Source organism: Acanthopagrus latus, chromosome 5 (genome assembly GCF_904848185.1).
Source record: "Acanthopagrus latus isolate v.2019 chromosome 5, fAcaLat1.1, whole genome shotgun sequence".
Lineage (NCBI taxonomy): Eukaryota > Metazoa > Chordata > Actinopteri > Spariformes > Sparidae > Acanthopagrus > Acanthopagrus latus.
This window is the reverse complement of record NC_051043.1, coordinates 29,219,998-29,239,292: the sequence shown is the minus strand read 5'-3', so window position 1 is coordinate 29,239,292 and position 19,295 is coordinate 29,219,998. Positions and strand designations below refer to the sequence as shown.

Genomic DNA, 19,295 nt, shown 5'->3' with positions numbered 1-19,295 from the left:
GTTTGAATGGACAATAAAGTAGTTTGATGCTCCCAAAGGCTGCAGGACAGACGGCTTGTTAAACACAACAAGATATAAGGTTTTTAAACAAAGGTCAGATTGAAAAGACACAAACGTTCATCCTGTTCTTGCTCTATAATATGGTCACAAACTCACCCTGATACAGATATTTGGCACTAATTGGTTGTTTATTCGAATCAGATTGGGAAAACAAGTCTTTTTTTTTTTTTAATTTTAAAAAATATACATTCATAAATATCACTAAGGGATGACTAAAGCCTAAAGAGGGTTAGAAACAGTTAAAAAGCATTACATGAATTACAAATGCTTAAATGTTTAAAAATTTCATGATCTGATGATCTTTCTGTGATTTTTTTATTTATTTATTTATTTATTTTTAAGGCAATTCTGGTATTTTTTTAATTTTGGGATCAGTCCAGCAGATCTCAGCCTCAGTGGAAGACAGTTATCTACTGGAATGATCCCACAACTTTAGCTAAGTGTGAATTATTTATATGTCAAAAAAAGTTAATTAATTCCGTGTCCAAAATGCAGGTAGGAGGGCAGAGGCTGCGGTTAAGGTGCTGATACTGTCTAACCTCCCGGTGTAAACCCACGCAAACATGGGAAGGACGACCAGACTCAACATGGAAAAGCCCGAACCAGACTGGCTCTGATCCGATGGCCTTTCTGTGAGAGTTCAGTGCAGTGTAAGTCACCATGCTGCCCTCAAAGGAACTTAAGCCTTTTTTAAAAAAAAACAAAAAAACAGCATTTCCCGTCGCAAGTCCAGGTATGAGGTCTGTCATGTGGTTAAGTGATGATTGCAGAAGCTGCCATCAAGGTGCTGAGCTGTAACTTGTGTATCTTCAGCATGTGGGAGGAAACCGGAGCTCCCGGTGTAAACCCACGCAAACATGGGACGACCAGACTCCACACAGAGAAGCCCGAACCAGACTGGCTCTGATCCGATGACCTTTCTGTGGTCAGTGCACGTCTCTGAGTCACCATGCTGCCCTTTTTTTTAAAAAGGGGAATTCTGGCAGTTTTATCCTGGGCCCTGCACTTACATTTTCAGGATCAGTCCAGCAGATCGTCTCTGCAGCAGCCACAAAGCAGCTGCCAGATGAGGCTATCTACTGGACAGATCCAAACCTTTGGTGAAGTGCAAATTATTTACATGTCAAAACATGTAAATGTTGGGCCCAGGTAAAAAAAAAACAAAAAAAAAACCAGAATTCCCCGTCGCAAGTCCAGGTATGAGGTCTGTCATGTGGTTAAGTGATGATTGCAGAAGCTCCCATCAAGGTGCTGAGCTGTAACTTGTGTATCTTCAGCATGTGGGAGGAAACCGGAGCTCCCGGTGTAAACCCACGCAAACATGGGACGACCAGACTCAACACAGAGAAGCCCGAACCAGACTGGCTCTGATCCGATGACCTTTCTGTGGTCAGTGCACGTCTCTGAGTCACCATGCTGCCCTTTTTTTTTTAAAGGGGAATTCTGGTAGTTTTATCCTGGGCCCTGCACTTACAGTTTCAGGATCAGTCCAGCAGATCGTCTCTGCAGCAGCCACAAAGCAGCTGCCAGATGAGGCTATCTACTGGATGGATCTTGTAACTTTTGTTAAATGTAAATGTTGGGCCCAGATTGGGAAAAAAACAGAATTCCCCCTCTGTAGGATGTCTAGCTCAGTTTTTGACATCTACAGTCTGTACTGCACAGGTACTTAGGATCTTCGGGTTGTTCCTTGTTGTTGATCCATGTAGATTTGATGGACGTTTCTGGAGCAATATTTTCCTTGCCTGTAACCCAGGAGAAGGGGGCGGCTTTGATTCAGCTGCAGTAACACACTGGGATGTGCTGGAGATCGTTGGGAACCTTGTGTCTCTTGATATGGTTTTGCGTGGGCCCTTTGATTCATCCTTAGGGGCACACGGGGTCTGATTTGGAGTAGGAGACATGCGAGTGTCCGTCAGTCTCTCTGCAGATTCCAACTTCAGCCTCCTCAATTCATCAGTCAGCCATTTGTTCCGCTCCCGCTCACGCCTGCACATTTCCTCGTACACCTCACAGTTTTGCTGAGACACCTTGTGCTGCTCCTTGACCTCTCTGAGAGCTCTTTGACACTTGCGCAGCTTCTCTGGTGTGTCAACCGGTCGCTCAGCCAACATCTTGCTCAGGTCCCCATTCTTTTCCTTTTCCTCTTCCAGTTTTGCCAACATCACCACGTGCTGCTGTCTTTGCCTGCTGCATAAAGACGCAATGACATCATGCTGAGGAGGTCTTTTGAGGTTCCCATGGTTGTCCCTTTGTGTTCCCACCTTGACATCAATGTCATATTGATGCTTGATGTCGATGATCTCCAGCTTGAGAGACTTGATTTGATCCATGTAATCTCTGGCAGCTTCTTGTTGCCGGTTCCTCTCAGTATTCTGATTGTCGATCGTCTGCGTCTTCAGTTTTAGCTGTTGGTTGCAGAACTCCAGCTCTTTAGCCTTCTCGTCTCTCTCCGCTGCCATTGTGGCCAGTTCGTTACGCAGCAGACGCTCATGCTGGTGAGCAGAAGCTGCAGCGTCCGCCATTGTTCTTTTTGTTTCTCCAAGCTGCCTCTTTACATCTGTCCATTGCTTGGTTCTGGACTCATAATTCTTGATGACCTTGTCCAGCTCTGAATTCTTCCCGCTGATCTCGTCACTCAGATCTTGAATTGTGTCCGTCTGCTTTTCGATCGTTTTCGTTTTCAGATCTATTTCCTCTTGAGCCTTGAAGAGGTTTTGAACAATGACGTCTTTCTCTGCCTTGATGAAACCAATCTGGACGATGCCATGTTTTTCTCTCTTCTCCAACACGTTGACCGTATTCTTCATGGCCATATTTTCCTTGTAATTGTTGCAGATGAGCCTGGATATTTCCTCCTCCCTCTTTTGGAGTTTAAGTTTCATCTCATTGAAAGTGCTGACTTCATTTTTAAGTTTAAGGATCACGGCTTCTTGTAAGATCACCATCTTCCTTTTGCTTTCCACTTCTGTTGTTAGGGAGCACTTTTCATTCAACAGCTCTGTGATCTTAGCCTCTTGATCCTCAATAGTTATCTTTTGATGCAGGGTTTCCTCTTCCAACCTCTTGTTCATCGTGCTCAACTTAAAAATGTCTTTCTTGTAGGCCTCTATTTGTTTGTGCGTATCCCCATGCAGCTCGATATCTTTCTTGATGGCTTCTGCTTGGAAGCGCTCAAGAACAGTCACACTCTCTCGCAGCACTTCGTTTTCAGTCTCAGCACGTTCTCCAGATTTTTTTGCCACGTAATGTAGATGGAGTAGCACTCTGTAGTCAACATGTTTGGCCTTTAACTTCTGCCTCAGTTCATCTATCATCTTCGTGGCATGGTTGTGCTTCCCCTTCCACTGTTCCAGCTCAGAGCCCAATGTCTGGTTTTGTAGGATCAGGGTTTTGTTCTCCTCAATTTTCTTGTCCTGTTTATCCAACTCCTTTTCCCGCTGTTCTCTCAGCATCTTTTCGGAGGCGTATTGCTTTTTTAACTCGGAGTGGTTTTTCTCCAAAGCCACAATGCTCTCATGAAATCCTCTCCTCTCGTTTGTCCAATCTTCCTCCTCATTCTTGAGCTCGGCTTTCAGTTTCAAACAGTTTCTCTTCAACGTCTCGTTTTGGCTGTCCCTCACGTGGATATGTTTGCGCAGCCGATCGACCTCGAGCTGTTCCCGCTTCAAATTGGTCTGAACTACAGAAAGTTCAGCGAGCTTTTCTTTAAGCTCTCTGTTAGCGTCCAACAGCTTTTTCTCCTTGGCCCGATGCTGTAGGAGCTCTTCCTGGAGTCGTTGCACCTTGGTGGCAGGGTTAAAATCCGTCCTCATCGACATCATGATAATCTATTGATAACACGCTAAATTCAACTGTTTAACGTATATTAGTCCTCACGCTGTGATTCCTCTCTATAAAGAAAGTCTTCTGTCTCTGCTGTTCAGGATGCACTGTATATACTGGACACACTGAAAAACAGTTTTTAGACACAAGTGCTGAACCTCCCTAAATCTTTTTACGGTGATGTCACCATTGGAATGTCATGACATCAGAGTCATCAGAGACAGGGTTTGCTTTGATCTACTGTGGAATCCCTAAGTGTTCTAGAACACTCTCGGCAGACAGCCATCGCCCTGGTAGCTGATAAAAGCAGCCCGGTTGCTACGGTTACGGATTACATCAGAGCACTGGCCACGCCCCCTTCCTGTTTCCTGTTCCCATGTAACCATAATTGAGAAAAACTTTGTGTGGAAGTGACTGAACCAATTAATGAATTGATCTTATTTGAGTTGCCACAAATTTTAATTTGTCACCTACAATTATACAAAGTTCATAATACGTTAATTTTGTAGCATATTAATTAACAACTTGAACTGTTCACAAATAAATAGAATATATATATTTTTGTCTGTGTGTGTGTTTGTACATATATACATATCGTAAGATCTCCAGGATCCGTCCTCCTCCATTATCACCACCTTAGCAATTAAACGTCATGTTCACTCAAAGAATTGAGAGTCTCTCCTGATTGAAATATCTGATTCTGTGTTGGTCACGACAACACCAATGCTGCCCGCAAACCAACAGGCACAAAACTACCAGCAGACATTAGTCATGTTGATTTAAAGGCGAGTTGTGAGATAGATCTGTTGCATCTGTTTTCTTCTGGGAATGCGCATCGTTTTAGTCGAGTTTTAACTGTAAAATAACAACGCGGAGGCTTCCTTCGGCCATTGATTTTTCTTCTTTTTATACACTGTTAACTTGTGATAACGACTTATTATTTCGTTATCTCGATATAACAAAGACTGTTTTCTTGTGATAACAAATTTAATAATGTATTCGTCTTGATTTCAACCTACAAGAGCTGCCATGAACGGCTTCCGTAGCTGTAACCTAGCAGTAATTTCCACATTACGTTAGTTTGTTTACTGGACTGGGTTTGTTTAGGGGCTACTGGTCAGAAGATGAGAGGCTGACAAACTCCCATCTGTCAAGCTGCTTCAGGTAAGGTAACGTAAATTTAGCGTTAACTTAGCAATGTCATGTGTAATGTAATTAAATGTTTATTAATTCATTTAATATTACGGAAGCCGTTCGCAGCAGCTCTTAAATCAAGACGAACACATTACTGATTAAATCGTTGACACTAGATAACTGTGCATAAAGAGAAGAAAAATCCACGGCCGTTCTCGGCTTCTGTAGTTTTGACCGTTCAAATACTTTTTTACTCTGCATTACTGCTTATCAGGGGGAACTTAAATTCAACTAGACCATCTCACAAACACGTTATTCAATAAAATGGCTCGCAACATGTTAGATAAAATGGGATTTACTGCAATTCACGTTCAGATGGATGTGATTTGTACCAGAAATTAAAAAAAGAAAATTCAACAACCAGAATAGATTCCCAACACAAGCCAGTTTATTTAAAGAGCTGCAAAACATTACTCCAAAATCTTTGGTTTATTAGTCTGCAGAGACAGTCTTTAAATGTTCAAATATAGACGGATGACTTGCGTATTTTTGGCAAATACATCATTTTTTAATGAGAAAATACTTCATAATTATCTTACACAGGTTTTCTTTAGCAGATGTTTTGTCACTTATTCACTACATGGAGATAGATCATAAAATCAGACAGAACAAGCACCAGAACTATTATCCTGACTCGCGTGACCCAGATGGACAGAGAGACAGTTCATATGAAAGTGTATCAGACCACAGTCGAGGTTTGGAGCAGCAGAACTAGACCCAGAAGTACGAGGCCACAGACCAGGGGTCAGTTTGAACTGCAGACTCATTTATGTAATGTTAAGTTATATACAAACACATTCAAACCAAATCTCACACAAGAATTACTGCACTTAGATCTCAAAAAACTTTCAAAATTAAACCAAAATCTGAGAAATTAATCCGATTTAAACCATTTTGAGCTCAAACGATGATTTCAAACCTCGAGTCCTACATGTTGTTGTTTAGTTACTAGTTTCTCTCAAGTTAACTCAATTTTTTTTTGCATTATCATCATTAGCAGGTTCGTGACAGAACTCTAAATCCTCAGAACAATTACATAAGATCAATACACTTATTGATTTCACAGCAACATGTGTGATCAGTCCTTACAGCAGGAGTCTCACCCTTAATTTCCATCAGATACGTGTCCGCTGCGTTACGTCTCCACCAAGGTAGCAGAGCTGATAAGTTCCACTTTGTGTACGTGTTAACTTCCAGCAGGTCCGCTGAGCTGCTCCCTCATGTTTGTCATCTCAGAGGATTGTTCTCTCTCTACGTCTCCTGGCTCACCAGACGGTGGCTCTGATTGGCTGGTTCCTGCTGCACTCACTAAAGGAGCAGTTACACATCTTAAAATAAAAAAAAAAATCTACTACAACAATTTTTAATGTTATTTATTTATACCTGATGTCAGTAATTTAAGTCACATTATGTTTGGCATTATGTTAAATGTTTAGTTTCTGTTTTAACTTCTTTATTTAACATTTCTTTGGTTTGAGGCTACATTAACCTTGGTTACAAAAGGCCTTGACACAAAATTATTTTATAAATCTTGCTAAATGTTCATCCAGTCTGCTTGGCTATTAGGACAGAACCAGACACAGTGAATGTAGGTCCCTACTGGGATTATAAATTGTCGTTTACTGGTGGAGATTTAAAAGCGGTGGAGGATTTTAAAAGCTTGACGGTCCACTTTGTTCAACTACGACTCTACTGCTAATGTTGTGGAACTGAAATCAAAACAGCTTTTTTCTAGTTATCCAACTCTTTTTTTGGGATGGTATGTAAACAAATGATATCTGGGGAGATATTTATTTATCTTTAAGTTGTTCAAATTGTCAGTGTTGTTAAAAATGACCCAGTAAAAATTCATACTTAAGTAAAAAGAATAAGACATGTTGAAATATCACTTGAAAATCACACTTACAAATAATACTGGAGTGAAAATGAACCTCCATGCTTTGAGCCACGTTTATGTCAAATCGGAGTTTACCACAGTTTAAAATTCCTGACTTTTCTGATCAATCTGAAGCTGATTATTCCCAATTTGTTGCTGCATAATACGGAGCTGCCTTCAGAAAAGCAGACATGAAGTCTGTCGTTCACTGTAATCAAACACAAATGTAGTGGATGTTATATTTTGAATGTACACTGTTTTTACATGTACAACTCTTCGGTCAAACAGTGACAAATTCTGAAATTATAGCATGCATTCAAAAGACTGTTACTATGTGAAAGTGTAGGAGTGTCTGAGGGTGGTGGAACTGGATCGTGTTGAAAGAATAAATATTGTAGTGACAGCGTCTTTCAGGATTTTGTTCTGCGATCATTACTGGATGGTGGAACAGAGTATATTAACATTAACACCACAGTAATGACACCATTACAAGGATTAATAATCTAAATATGCAATTAACTATTAACACACAACGTAATATTATAGCAGGACAGCCGTAACTGCCCATAATCAGATTTTTAATAAAATCCCACGTCTGCCAGGCGATGCTGTTCTGACCATTTTGCAGTCCATCACGCTGCAGGAGCCTCTTTTCATCGGTCCATCCGTCATCTGCACGAGGGCCAGAGAGCCTGTCACCTCAGAGTGAGCAGGGGAAGAAAATATCATCTCTGCTGCTCAGTAGATGGATGAACTCATTTTTGGATGGTCTGATTTCCCGTGCAAGAGCTAACAGTAGATTGGGAGGAAAACCGGCGATCTTATCCGTCATTTATTTCCTAGATTAACCCAAAAGCACATTTCTCCAGCCTCTCCTGATCAGACGGGAAGAGAAGAGAGAATATTGGATTCTCAGCTCAATTTCTGTGCCTCACATAATGAGAGGTTTATTATTGATGGCACGTTAGATTGCTAAGGTTGAAATCTGTAGTTAAAATGATAATTCAGGTCTTTTGATGAGAGGCTGTGTGATGTACTCACCCCTCGCCAGTATATTACCTGCAGCAGACGACCGTCTCCGGTGTGGACAAGCAGAACGTAGCACCGACAGAGAAGCAGAGCGTTGAACTGAACCTAAAAGAAGGCATGCCAAATATATATACATATATATGTCCTTTAAGTGTATAAAATATATTGAATACTGTTGGTGCTTCAAATTGCCGTCACACAGTCCTGTCCTTTCCAGGAATGAAGATAAAGGGAGCTGGAGTTTTTGGAAAACCTGGTTGGAAACTCAGGCAAGATCTGCGTAGTTCACCAACATAAACACTCATGACAAACAGTCACTTTTTACTTCATATGGTGTTTTTTGATGTTAAATACAACTTTCTAGAAGTCTTTGAGAGTTTGTCTAAGAAGCCGAGCGTCCATGTTTTTCCTTGCAAATGCACCGGCCGTGTTTAGATTGGAAGTTGGGGAATACCGACTCGCAATTGAACGCACCATTTGCAGCAAACATATGAAGACTGGAGAATTGTGGGTTCAGAGTCTTAAAAACTTAAAATACTTACTTGACAAAGTTCAAAGTGTGAGTGTCACTCTCTCTATATTTCTATGTCCTCTTCCTTGGCTTCAGTTATATTTTACGTAACATGTTGACAACTTCTTCAAACCTTGACTTGACTCGGCAGTAATAGTCTGACACACACACTCACACTGACTGTCATTTCAATCCGTCGCATTAATTCAGCCAAGAGAAGAATTCAATTACTTTCTAACAAATGAGTGTCTCTGTATCAGTCAGGGTAAAACAAAAAAACACAACACTGCCTTCCGAATCGATATGATTACGTAGGTCATTCGGTGGTGGCAATTACTTCTCCCCCCGCCTGTATTAGCTGCACTGATTCAGCTCCAGCTTGTGTTAACGCCACGTTTTATTTTCGGTCTGGAGATAAGACAGTTTTTTTCTTTCTTTCTTTCTTTCCGCTTCGTCTGCTGCCAGACAAAGAAGAGCCTTTTTTTTTTCTCTCAGATCATGATTAGCCGATCTCCTCCTCTCCAACGCCGTCTCTCCTGCTTCAGATCCAGATCGTGACAGGTCCTCACTTGAAGCGTCGCTAATCAGGAGTCAGGCCGCTTGTGCTCGGAGCCGCAAAATGTCACATGCAGCTATTTATCAAATGTCAGTTGACTTTGAGTGCAGCTTTTTCCTATTTCATGTCTGATACGAACCTACTCTCAAATATTATTAGCGTGGCCATTCTGCTTGTTGCTGCCGGGCAGAGAAATGAAATGCTCTTTCAGTTATGAGATCAGTGCTGGAATAGCTTTCTGTGGGGAAAAAAATAAATAAAAAGTGTTTACAGAGCTTTCATGTGATCTAACGGTCTCAGCAGAATGACTCAAAATGAAAGAGGCGGCCGCCTCGTTTGAATAAACTGGTAAACATTTTGCATTTCTGCGCCGGCTTTGCTGAGAAACTGATCAAGATACTGTTGTCGTGTCATTCTTGCTCAGCCACGGGGAGCGAGAGGGGCTCGGTTTGGCTAATATCCTGCCATTATCAGCACCGACAGATTAATAATGCCAGCGGTGCCTTTATCAACACTTTCTGCATGATTTCCCCCATTATGTGGTTTTCTATGCCTGTGATGAGTCGAGATGTGTGTGTGTGTTAGCTTTAATCTGTGCTGCATACTGTATTTAACCACACTGAGGACCGTTAACATAATACATGAACCTAATAATAAACCTAATAACATTTATAAGGTCGTCAGTTTTATTGTATCGAGAGTATTAAAAGACTAAAATCAAATAAGATCAGTTTACATCGAATGTAGTGTATTTTATTTTGATGTACTTGAAGATACATTTCGACGTATGTGTGCCTGTCTCTGTTGTTTAATACATTTACATCGATTAATGATCAATTATTTACATCCCTGATCCAGCCAAAGTTGCTCATTCTTAAATTAATTTATTATATCAGTAATAAGACAAAAAACTCAGATAACTCAGAAAAATTCTCAAAATCGTCCCGATAATCAGCCAGACCCATGATGAGGTATTGATACTCACTGTATGGTGTTGCAGTGTATTGATCAGCATGCCTGTGTGCATCTGTGTCCCTAAGATGGTGATTTTCTTATAAACACTTGGCGGTATTTCTCCAGTCACAGCAGCAGGAACAGAACCAGGTGGATAAACCATAAAACTGAACTGCTCATGCTCGAAATGACCCAGTCGCAGCATCTGACGGATGCTGACACACAGCTGGAAACAGTTCTGGCCGTTCGGCTTCGCAGCTATGGATGATTACAGATATCGTCTTTATTGTCTTGTCCCCGCTGTCGACGAGTATTCAGCATGCAAATGTTTTCCGTCACTGTAACGATAACTGTGTCGTCGGCGTGATATTTACCGCTGCAGTCATTCAGCTTATAAGCACATTCCAACGGGCTGCACTGTTGTTCCAGGTGTAGCAATAGATGAGAATGAGTGCTGACACTCATTCATCTTCTCCTGAGAGCGGGGATTGCCGATAACGCGACCCGTTTGCCTTTCCAGAGTAATTACACACAGCATGTGAAATCGAAGACAGCTTGACAAAGATGTAACAGGCACTTTCTAAAGCCCTTTACTTCACCTTGATAAATGCCTGGAAGCTGTCCGATATCACTTAAAGATTAGTTTAGCAGCGTCGCCACCGCAGGCGGGGAATGTCCTTGTGCATCTCGGCTGGGCGTCGTTAGGAACTTTTGTCCCACCTGCTTCGTTGTAAAAGCCGTCCTGGTTCTGAGAATTAACTCTGTTAATGTGAACAGAGGACGGTGCGCCGCGTCTCCGTGTCCTCTGCACATCACCTCTGTCACGCCGCTGAGCAAATCATCTCAGAGATATCTCTTACCTTTGGTCTTCATGAATGCTTGATGATATTACCCTCTGACAAGAGGGCAGCATTTAACCGGGGGAGGGACTCAGGTGGAAATTTTAAATGAGATCATGCTGAATGTGTGATGAAGGAGGGCAGGGGCAGAGCACAAGGACGGAGCTGAGCGAGGAAACACTGACTCACAGCAGTGATTGACAGTCAGACGTGTCTCTCGTCCAGACTCACTAAATTAATGACTTGTCAAACAATATAAAAATGCATAAATTCATGAAGGAGCCTGCATGATGTCCACCTGATGAAGATAAGGGTGTAATACGCTACTCAAACATCAACTGAATGTTAAGAAAACAGAATTTGTGATGTTAATACAAAGATGTCAATGTATTGAGCAGATATCTACTAAAGTTAGCATGCTAACCAGCTAGCCCCATGTTTTGACACCAGCACTCCCTCGGTAGTCCGCCTAGCTGCAAGGCTAACTGAGCTAACAAGCTAACAGTAGCTACAGTCAATGTGATGTGTTGCTCCTTTTTGTTGGGAGAATTAATTCACGGGGGTTCAGTTCTTACATAATTAATTTAATCAGATATGACTGCAGTAATGACAGTTAAACAATATATTGTATTTCGAGATGAGAATCGATACTCATGACATGGTAAACATGATCCATACTTGCTGCCAGGAGGATGGAATTATTATATATTATGTTATATATTCTATTGATTACTTTAGCGCGGTTCAATAAGTGTCTTTTGCTGTTTTGCCCCCCATGTGATGCTGAAGTTACACCTCCTGCACACTTCAGCATACTACAAGACAGCGTAGCATCAAGATGAATCTCAAGCAGTTAGTTTAAGGCTTAAAGTTGCTTTAAAGTCTCAAACTCGGAAGATTTTCCACCCGGTTGGTTTGCCAACACCTGTGTGTACTGTTGCTAAAGTCGTGAGTGCTTATTTGAATAATTATAATGATAATACACATCCTGTTCTACAAGAAATCACAGGTGATTTAACCGCTGAGAGTAAATATCTTGGGCTGCTACTCAGCAATGCCAGAGAAGAAGAGCAGCTTGTGTTTATGCAAATACGCTGAATAGATAACAGCTGAACAAAAGGAACATTATCCCAAAAATCATGTTTGTTATTATACCAATATTGGACATAAAACAAAGTAATTGACTAAACTAAAGTAAACAGAGTTCCCACCCCAAACGGTCACATCTGGGCCAGTTTTGGCTGGTCGGATCAACCAATCTGAAACTCAGAACTCATGCATGTCCTTAACGACTCTATCATGACGCTCCCACACAGGGTTTAAAAGCTTCCCTCCAGTTTGCTAGAACCTGGATGAGACCTGAAACGTCCTCAGGAAACTAAAACACGTCCTGTTTTCCACGATACAACGCCAAGATTTACCAAGACCTGGATGATTGAGAACCTTCATCCACATGAATAACTAACGCCGAGATTCCACCAGACACGTGTTCGCTGCGTTACGGCTCCGATCCGGTTTTGCTCCACCGTCCCGTAACCCCCACCAGTACCGTTTTGAGTCTGCTACGGCACAGTACGGTAGACAGCTGAAACAGGAAGTGTTCAGCAGAAGAGCTTGTGTTTGTCTCTTTTTTCAGATTTGTGTGCTGGTGTCAACAGAGTGTTTTATTTTGAAAAGAAACCCATATGTCATATTGTTATTTCGGTGCTTGACTTCCTGTCTGCTCGCTGCTAAATTCAGCTAAATTGCTGCGTCGCGCTCCGGCATCCACCAGATATAGAAGTCCTGCGTATCCTGCGGACTGCCGGAGCTGGACGGAGCAGATACGCTGTGCAGCGGACCTGCTGGAGGTTAACACACAGAGTGAAACTATCAGGTCTGCTGGTGTGGTGGAGACGTAACGCAGCGGACACGTATCTGGTGGAATCTCGGGGTGAATATAAAGTAGCTGAAACATCATAAATGACACTGATGTGATGTAGAACAATCTCTCTTTAGTCACTTAAATGTTGGACCGGAGGACGTTTTGTCTTGAGATGTCTCTTCAGCTCACTTGGCATCGTTGCTGACATGTTTTTTTTTCTTGCAGAGGAGGCATTTCCGCGTGGGACAGCTCGGTTGGCTCAGGTTTGGTCATTTCAGACGGTGCTGAGGGCTGAGATGTTCTGTATCAGCAATTCTTTGAGCACAGACAAATATTTCCATCATCCCACTTGCTCTGACAGTTGCTAACCAACCGCCAGGAAGTGTTAATGTGCTGCACAGTTTCACAGCCGCCATTTAAGCGTCCGAGAGGCACCCACAGCTTCCTTCCTTCATCAAATTACAGCGTTTCAAGATCAGGTACCTGATGCCTCTGTACTTGATGCAGAGCCAACATAATAAAAGGGAGCATTTTCAAAGTGTTCCCAGGCTTTGTTAAGATTAATTAAAATCACAAATCATTTGGTAGGTCAGAAACCTCCAGTCTTGATGGTCCCTCTAGTCTGAGAGTTTAAATGGGCTCTAATTCACTATTTGTAGCACTTTACATGAATTAATCACTTTTTATTGGCCATATTTGAGTGGATTGTGATCTGACATGAACAGAGAGACCTTCCCTGTCTGACTTTGTTGCCTGTACAAGTCTGTGGATGATTTGTTAAAGTCGATCAATGCTGTCAGACTGAGGATTTCCTTGTGAAGGCCTCGTGTTGGGTGTCCTTGAATAACCAATTTGCCATTTACAGCAACTGATAAGCTCCGAACCTGGACAAAAAAAAATTACCGCACTGGTTCGAAGGTTGTCTTGTAGAAGTTAAAAAAAATCAGGTGCTCAAGGATGATGACGGAGGTTGAGTACAAGGTAAACACACCTACACATTTATAATGACAAAGTTTTAATCTGGGCATGAATATGAGTTAGTTCTGGCTCCTAACACTGCCGTAGCTTCACGGCTACATGCTAACTATCTAACTGTTACTTCTGCAATAGAACTATCCGTCCATCAGGAAACTGGTTAAATCACCCTGGTACTGCAACTGGCCTCCATTGTTCTTGACGGCTCAGGTGATCATCAAGCTGCTGGTTCGCTGTAGTTAGCAATTACTTTAGTAACAAGTAAACTATCTGTCCAGATCTGTCAAGGAGTGTTTGGTATTCCCAGCTTCTACAGAAGACTAAGAGACATGTTTCCTTGTGGACTTCGTGGTGTCCACCCTCCTGCTGTCACCTCTGTGTGGATTCTGTCTACATCTGAAACTGTTTGTGCAGCTCTCAGGTGAAACGCAGAACGACTAAATGCACCTGAAGCTAAAAAAAAAAAACTACATGGAGAACTCCAACAATCACATGAATCACTTTGAACCAGTCACATACAGTTTCTGTCTAACAGATACAAAACAAACAGAGACCCTCACTAGTTGAAAATAAGATGTAAATGTGATCAGAACAGATGAATAACAGGAACGAACTGGATAACAAATACTCTGTTAATCTCATTATCAGGAGGGGACACCTTCACCTGATATGAATTGCTAATGTGCCGCTGATGTTTCTGCAGATAAGCGGCGGCGTGTAATTTGTTTGCTGATGTGATTACGTTTATCCCGCTTTAATGCAAAATGATTGGGTTACTGTTTGATACGGGACGGAGCCCGGTGCGCCGACTGATCCCAGAAAAATTAAAAACTGAATCCTCCAGCTGTAAATAAAGCTGCTCCAGTCCATCCATTTGTGTTTGTGCTCCGCTGTGTGCTGTTGTCCCTGAGGTACATCAAGGAGCTATTATGACTCGTGAATCACTGTGTTTTACCGCAGCGCCTGACAAATGATATGATTACAGGCCAGAAACGGCCCCTTGTGGCCACTCGAGCTCCAGTGTGCCCTCGCTGTGGGCAGATGGGCTGCGAGAGAGAAAAACGGCCGAGTCTGGAAAAAGGGGGAAGATCCTGCTAATGTATTTAATCTAGAAATTGCAAAATGAGTCAGAGGATTGTACAAACAGGTGTTATGAAACGCGGCTAATTTCAAATTCAGCCGATCGCTGAGCAAACATTTCTGTAGCCGGGCTGAGACGCAGCATCTGGTCCGTGAAGCGCCACCTGTGTTAGCAGTTGGGCTCTTGAAACATCTCCATCGAGCTTATGGCTGATGAAAATCACAATATTTAGCAAATGCTGGGATGGGAACAGACAGCTTTAGCCCAAATATTGTTGCTAATCAGCTGAATCCCTGGAATGTAAATGTAATCAGTATTCAGGCCTTTAAAGAAGTCGGTGGAGTGAGCCTCATGAATACATCTGTCACAGCTGGTATCCTCGTCTTCGCAGACATGTTATGTGGACAGACAGTGCCCACACTCCTTCAGTTAAGACGCAGGACAAATTATACCCACATTTAACCAGGCCGGAACAAAACATCTGTTGTACAAGATGCATGATTCAACTGGCTAAGTATAGCCAAAAGAGGCAGCTGTAATATTTATGAGAATGTGTTCTAAATCTCTGCTCAGAAAGTCAGCCGATGCAACTGCAGTCTGAGAGGGGACGGAGCAGACGGGGACAGTCCACACAGACACGCTCAGACACAGGGACGACTGCAGAGACGGAGTTAAAACAAAGATATAATCAAAGATGGCAAACGTGTAAACACACTTATCTGTTAATGCTCTGAGAGTTTGCCTGCAGGGCATTTTCAAAACACTGTTCCGTCTTGTTTTCAGGGTTTTTAAAGTTGTAACCAACAGGATGTGAAGATCTTATTTTAATGTGAACATAGAATGCATTCTGGGAAATCCCGACATTTTTGCAATAAACACCCGTACACCACATTTACTGCTGAAGAAAATGCAGGAGAGCACCAGCCGCACTGACCCAAACAGAACAAACGGGTGCCACGGTGCCACACCAGACTCCATAGAAAAAATGGGTAATTTTACTTGAACGTCATCGTATAATACTCTCAGAATTGTCTTCTTATCAGCAGTTCTGGTTTAGCTAGCGGTCCTATTTGTCAACTTCCTGCAGGCCTGTTTCTACTGTAACAACAATAGTTATTTTTTCCACTTGAGGGGAATTTACAGAGTCAGATGTGAGAATATTCCTGGTCTACATGCTGTTTTTCCACCCTGTACATTAGCTTGTATTGTCCCCTCACACACCTGAATACAAATACCTTTTGTACCACACTCCTATTAAAGTGCAGTGCCTAATGCGATGCATGTAATTGCTTCAGCTTTTCACACTGCATTTTTCTCAACTTGGTGAAGGTGGACCATTAACCCAGGGCTTATCTCAGCAGCTAACAGACTATAGCCAATCACAGAGTGGTGTTCCCAACTTTTGGGCCAGGACTCGTCCGCCCTCACATGAGATTATGTTGAGCTCCAACTTTTCTGCTAGCGAGGGCAGAGCTAAATGATGCAAAGTTAAATGAGGTACCATTTGCCAACAGCAGCCTTCAGGTGAGAGTTGCCTCGGGCTAAATAGGGAACCATTAATAAGGACCCCTGCTTAGATTCAGCCGCTGTGGAAGAGAGAAAAGTGGGTGTCGACTTTTGTATATGTATATATGTGATCACCACAGCAGCCATTTACCTGTGACTAACTGAATATTTATGGAAAAAAAATAAATAGAAACACACAATATTATTAAATACAAATGGGGCTTTGCTTGTAGGTAGTAGCCACAGGCGGCTGTGGCTCAGGGGTAGAACCTTGTTATCAGACGGATGCTGGTTCGATTCTTCTGGTCTGCATGTCAGAGTGTCCTTGAGCAAGATACTGAGCCACAAAACTGCTCCTGATGTGCTGGTCAGCACCTTGCATGAATTACTGTATGTTGTATTTAACAAAAGTGTCTGCTAAATCCCCTGAAATGTAAATGTAGTCTGGTGCTGCATTGACTCATTGAGCTTCGGTGCATCTCTTCTCGACTCTGGTTCTCTTCTTTCCATGTGTTTAGTCACAGAAGGTTAAGTACAGAAGTAGCTCTTACCCTGAACTTCCACCGGATACGTGTCCGCTGCGTAACGTCTCCCCCACACCAACAGAGCCGTTAGGTTTCATTCTAGTCTCTGTTTTAACCTCCACCAGGTCCGTTATGTTGCATATCTGCTCCGTCCAGCTCCGGCAGTCTAGAGTCCTCCGGAACAGATACGCAGGACTTTTACTTCTGGTGGATGCCGGAGCACGACGCAGCAATTCAGCTGAATTTAGCAGCGAGCAGACAGGAAGTCAAGCGCAGAAAAAAACAATAGACGGCTTTCTTGTGTACAAACAACACTAGGTGCGCACATCACAAATAAGAAAAACACTTGCTGAAATGTCCATGAATTTCACTCAACTTGCCAGGTTGTGACGGTTGTTTTGGATGTCGTCAAAATCATGAGCGTGGTGGTCACCTCAGTGACTGCTAACAGAGTCAAAAACCAAGTAAAAATATTTACGACGAGGCTACTTTACGGCCTGCCAACATTTAAAAAAAATAAATAAATAAATAACCGCCAAACATCACTGTAAATATATAGCCTACACTAAAAGGCTAGTAACTCGTTAGCTAGGTCTGGGACAGAGATGGTTCAGACCACTTATATCAACAGCCTGAACAGCTCAAACTGCACCGATTACCTAAAGAAACTGGTTCTTGGTAATGGTGATAAATTACCAGACCCACATAATATTCCAAGAGAGGAATGGATTTCAGATATGTCCAAATGGCCGCCTATCATATGGCCCGATATATACAGCTATCTCATAGAGAAGCCCAGTGTGTACACACAGGAAAATTTGCGTTAATTAACACCGAAAGCTAAACTTAACATTACAAAAGTAGAAGACAGACACATTTGTTGGCCAGTTAGTTAGGCTGTGACCTACTGAATCCAACTAGTATTATTTCATTAGCTATGGTAAAAATCATATGCAGTCCTGACTTACTCATTATCCAGCTCATGTTAGCAAAGACAAACATACGAGACACAAAGCGCACTGCACAGACTCTCGCCGCCTTTAGGACCTTCGGGACCCCAATCTGCCCTTTTAACGGCCTGGAGCCATAATCCTCCATAAGCCATTGTGTCTGTATGCAAGTTAACCTAAAGACCGACGTGCTCAAACCTTCCCAGCAAGTAATCAATGGTTGTGTAAGAGATCGCGACTAATGATCGTTGACCATCATTAGTTACAGTTCTGCAGACGTCTGCCGCGCTCTGCTCTCATGTCAGCATTAAATACAGTAAGAAGCAGTTAAGTATGCGAGTCACATAATGATTTGTTAATGTTTAAAAGGAGCAAAAACATGTAACTGTGCCTGTAGCCTCGTCAGCACTGGTGATATACGAAGAGCTCTCACTGCTCTTTTGCACCTTCCTTTTAAAATCCGTCTCATGAAGCTCAGTCGACGCTCTACAAAAATATTAATCCTACGTTATTAATGACACTAACTTTATTCCCCCACAACGGCCTTCAAGTGGGCCATCATCCTGCGACTGACATCCTCCGACCGCTGAGTTTTTTTCTTGCGAGCGAGACAAAATTTCCAATGTTCCCGACCGGGTTAAGCAAAAGGTTTCTGCTGCATTATTGAAGAGGACGTTTTCTAAATCCTGCTGTCTCTGCAGCTTGTACCCGAGGGGAGATTGATGGGCAGATATTGCAGCTGGGAAAAAATATATTCTCATAGGATTATTTTCTAATTTTTCCTTAAGAACAATTTATCAGCTACAGTGGGTGACATCCACAAACCTTGGATAAAATTACAGTCTACTCTAAATATGATGCCTGATGTGTGTGCATGCATTTACGTGTGTGTGTGTGTGTGTGTGTGTGTGTTGATTCAGCAGCAGGTTGTGGAAAATCCTTCACAACACGCGTATCTAAATTGCATTTCACGTTACAGATGGAATTTAATTCTCACAAACAGATCTGCTTCTTCAGGCTTCACACAAAACTTTTAAATTACCAAAAAAAAAAAAAAAAAAACACGTTTGCACAGACAATCAATATCACTCAGGTGAGTGAAATTAATGAAAGCTTCGGCTCAAACTGGTTTACGAGTTTGGCTGCTGCCGTGTGTCTCTGTGTGAAAATACATCTAGATTTAGTTTTCATTGAAACGCAGACGTGGCGATTTCCCAGCGGAGATGTCGTTTCATAAACTCTAAGTCACTTTCCTGGGGCGGTGATATAACTGATGAGGTGATCGCCATCGACTGTCTGTAATAACAAGACGACTGTCATCAACTGCTGGGTGGTGGAAGTGTGTCATCTCCCACAGCGGTTCAAGTTTAAGACATAAAGTTGTTAAATATGGAAACACAACAAAGATTTAAATCTCAAAGCTTTTGTTTTCTTGCGAACAGTTGCCGGTGAGTACATCTCAAACATGTAAATATGGGTCCCAGGTTAAAAAAATACTTGGAAGTGCCCTTTAAAATACACTGATCTGCAGCCCATAACCGAACAAGTTCC

The 19,295-nt window shown here is 42.2% G+C and overlaps 1 protein-coding gene across 1 annotated transcript; it reads right to left on the bottom strand.

Moving 5' to 3' along the window:
* Positions 1–217: 217 nt before the first annotated feature.
* Positions 218–4,055, bottom strand: LOC119020063 (structural maintenance of chromosomes protein 3 homolog). Its single transcript, XM_037099139.1, has one exon. The coding sequence runs from the start codon at positions 3,882–3,884 to the stop codon at positions 1,692–1,694; it is 2,193 nt and encodes a 730-aa protein (XP_036955034.1). The 5' UTR covers positions 3,885–4,055; the 3' UTR covers positions 218–1,691.
* Between the last annotated feature and the right edge of the window lie 15,240 nt (positions 4,056–19,295).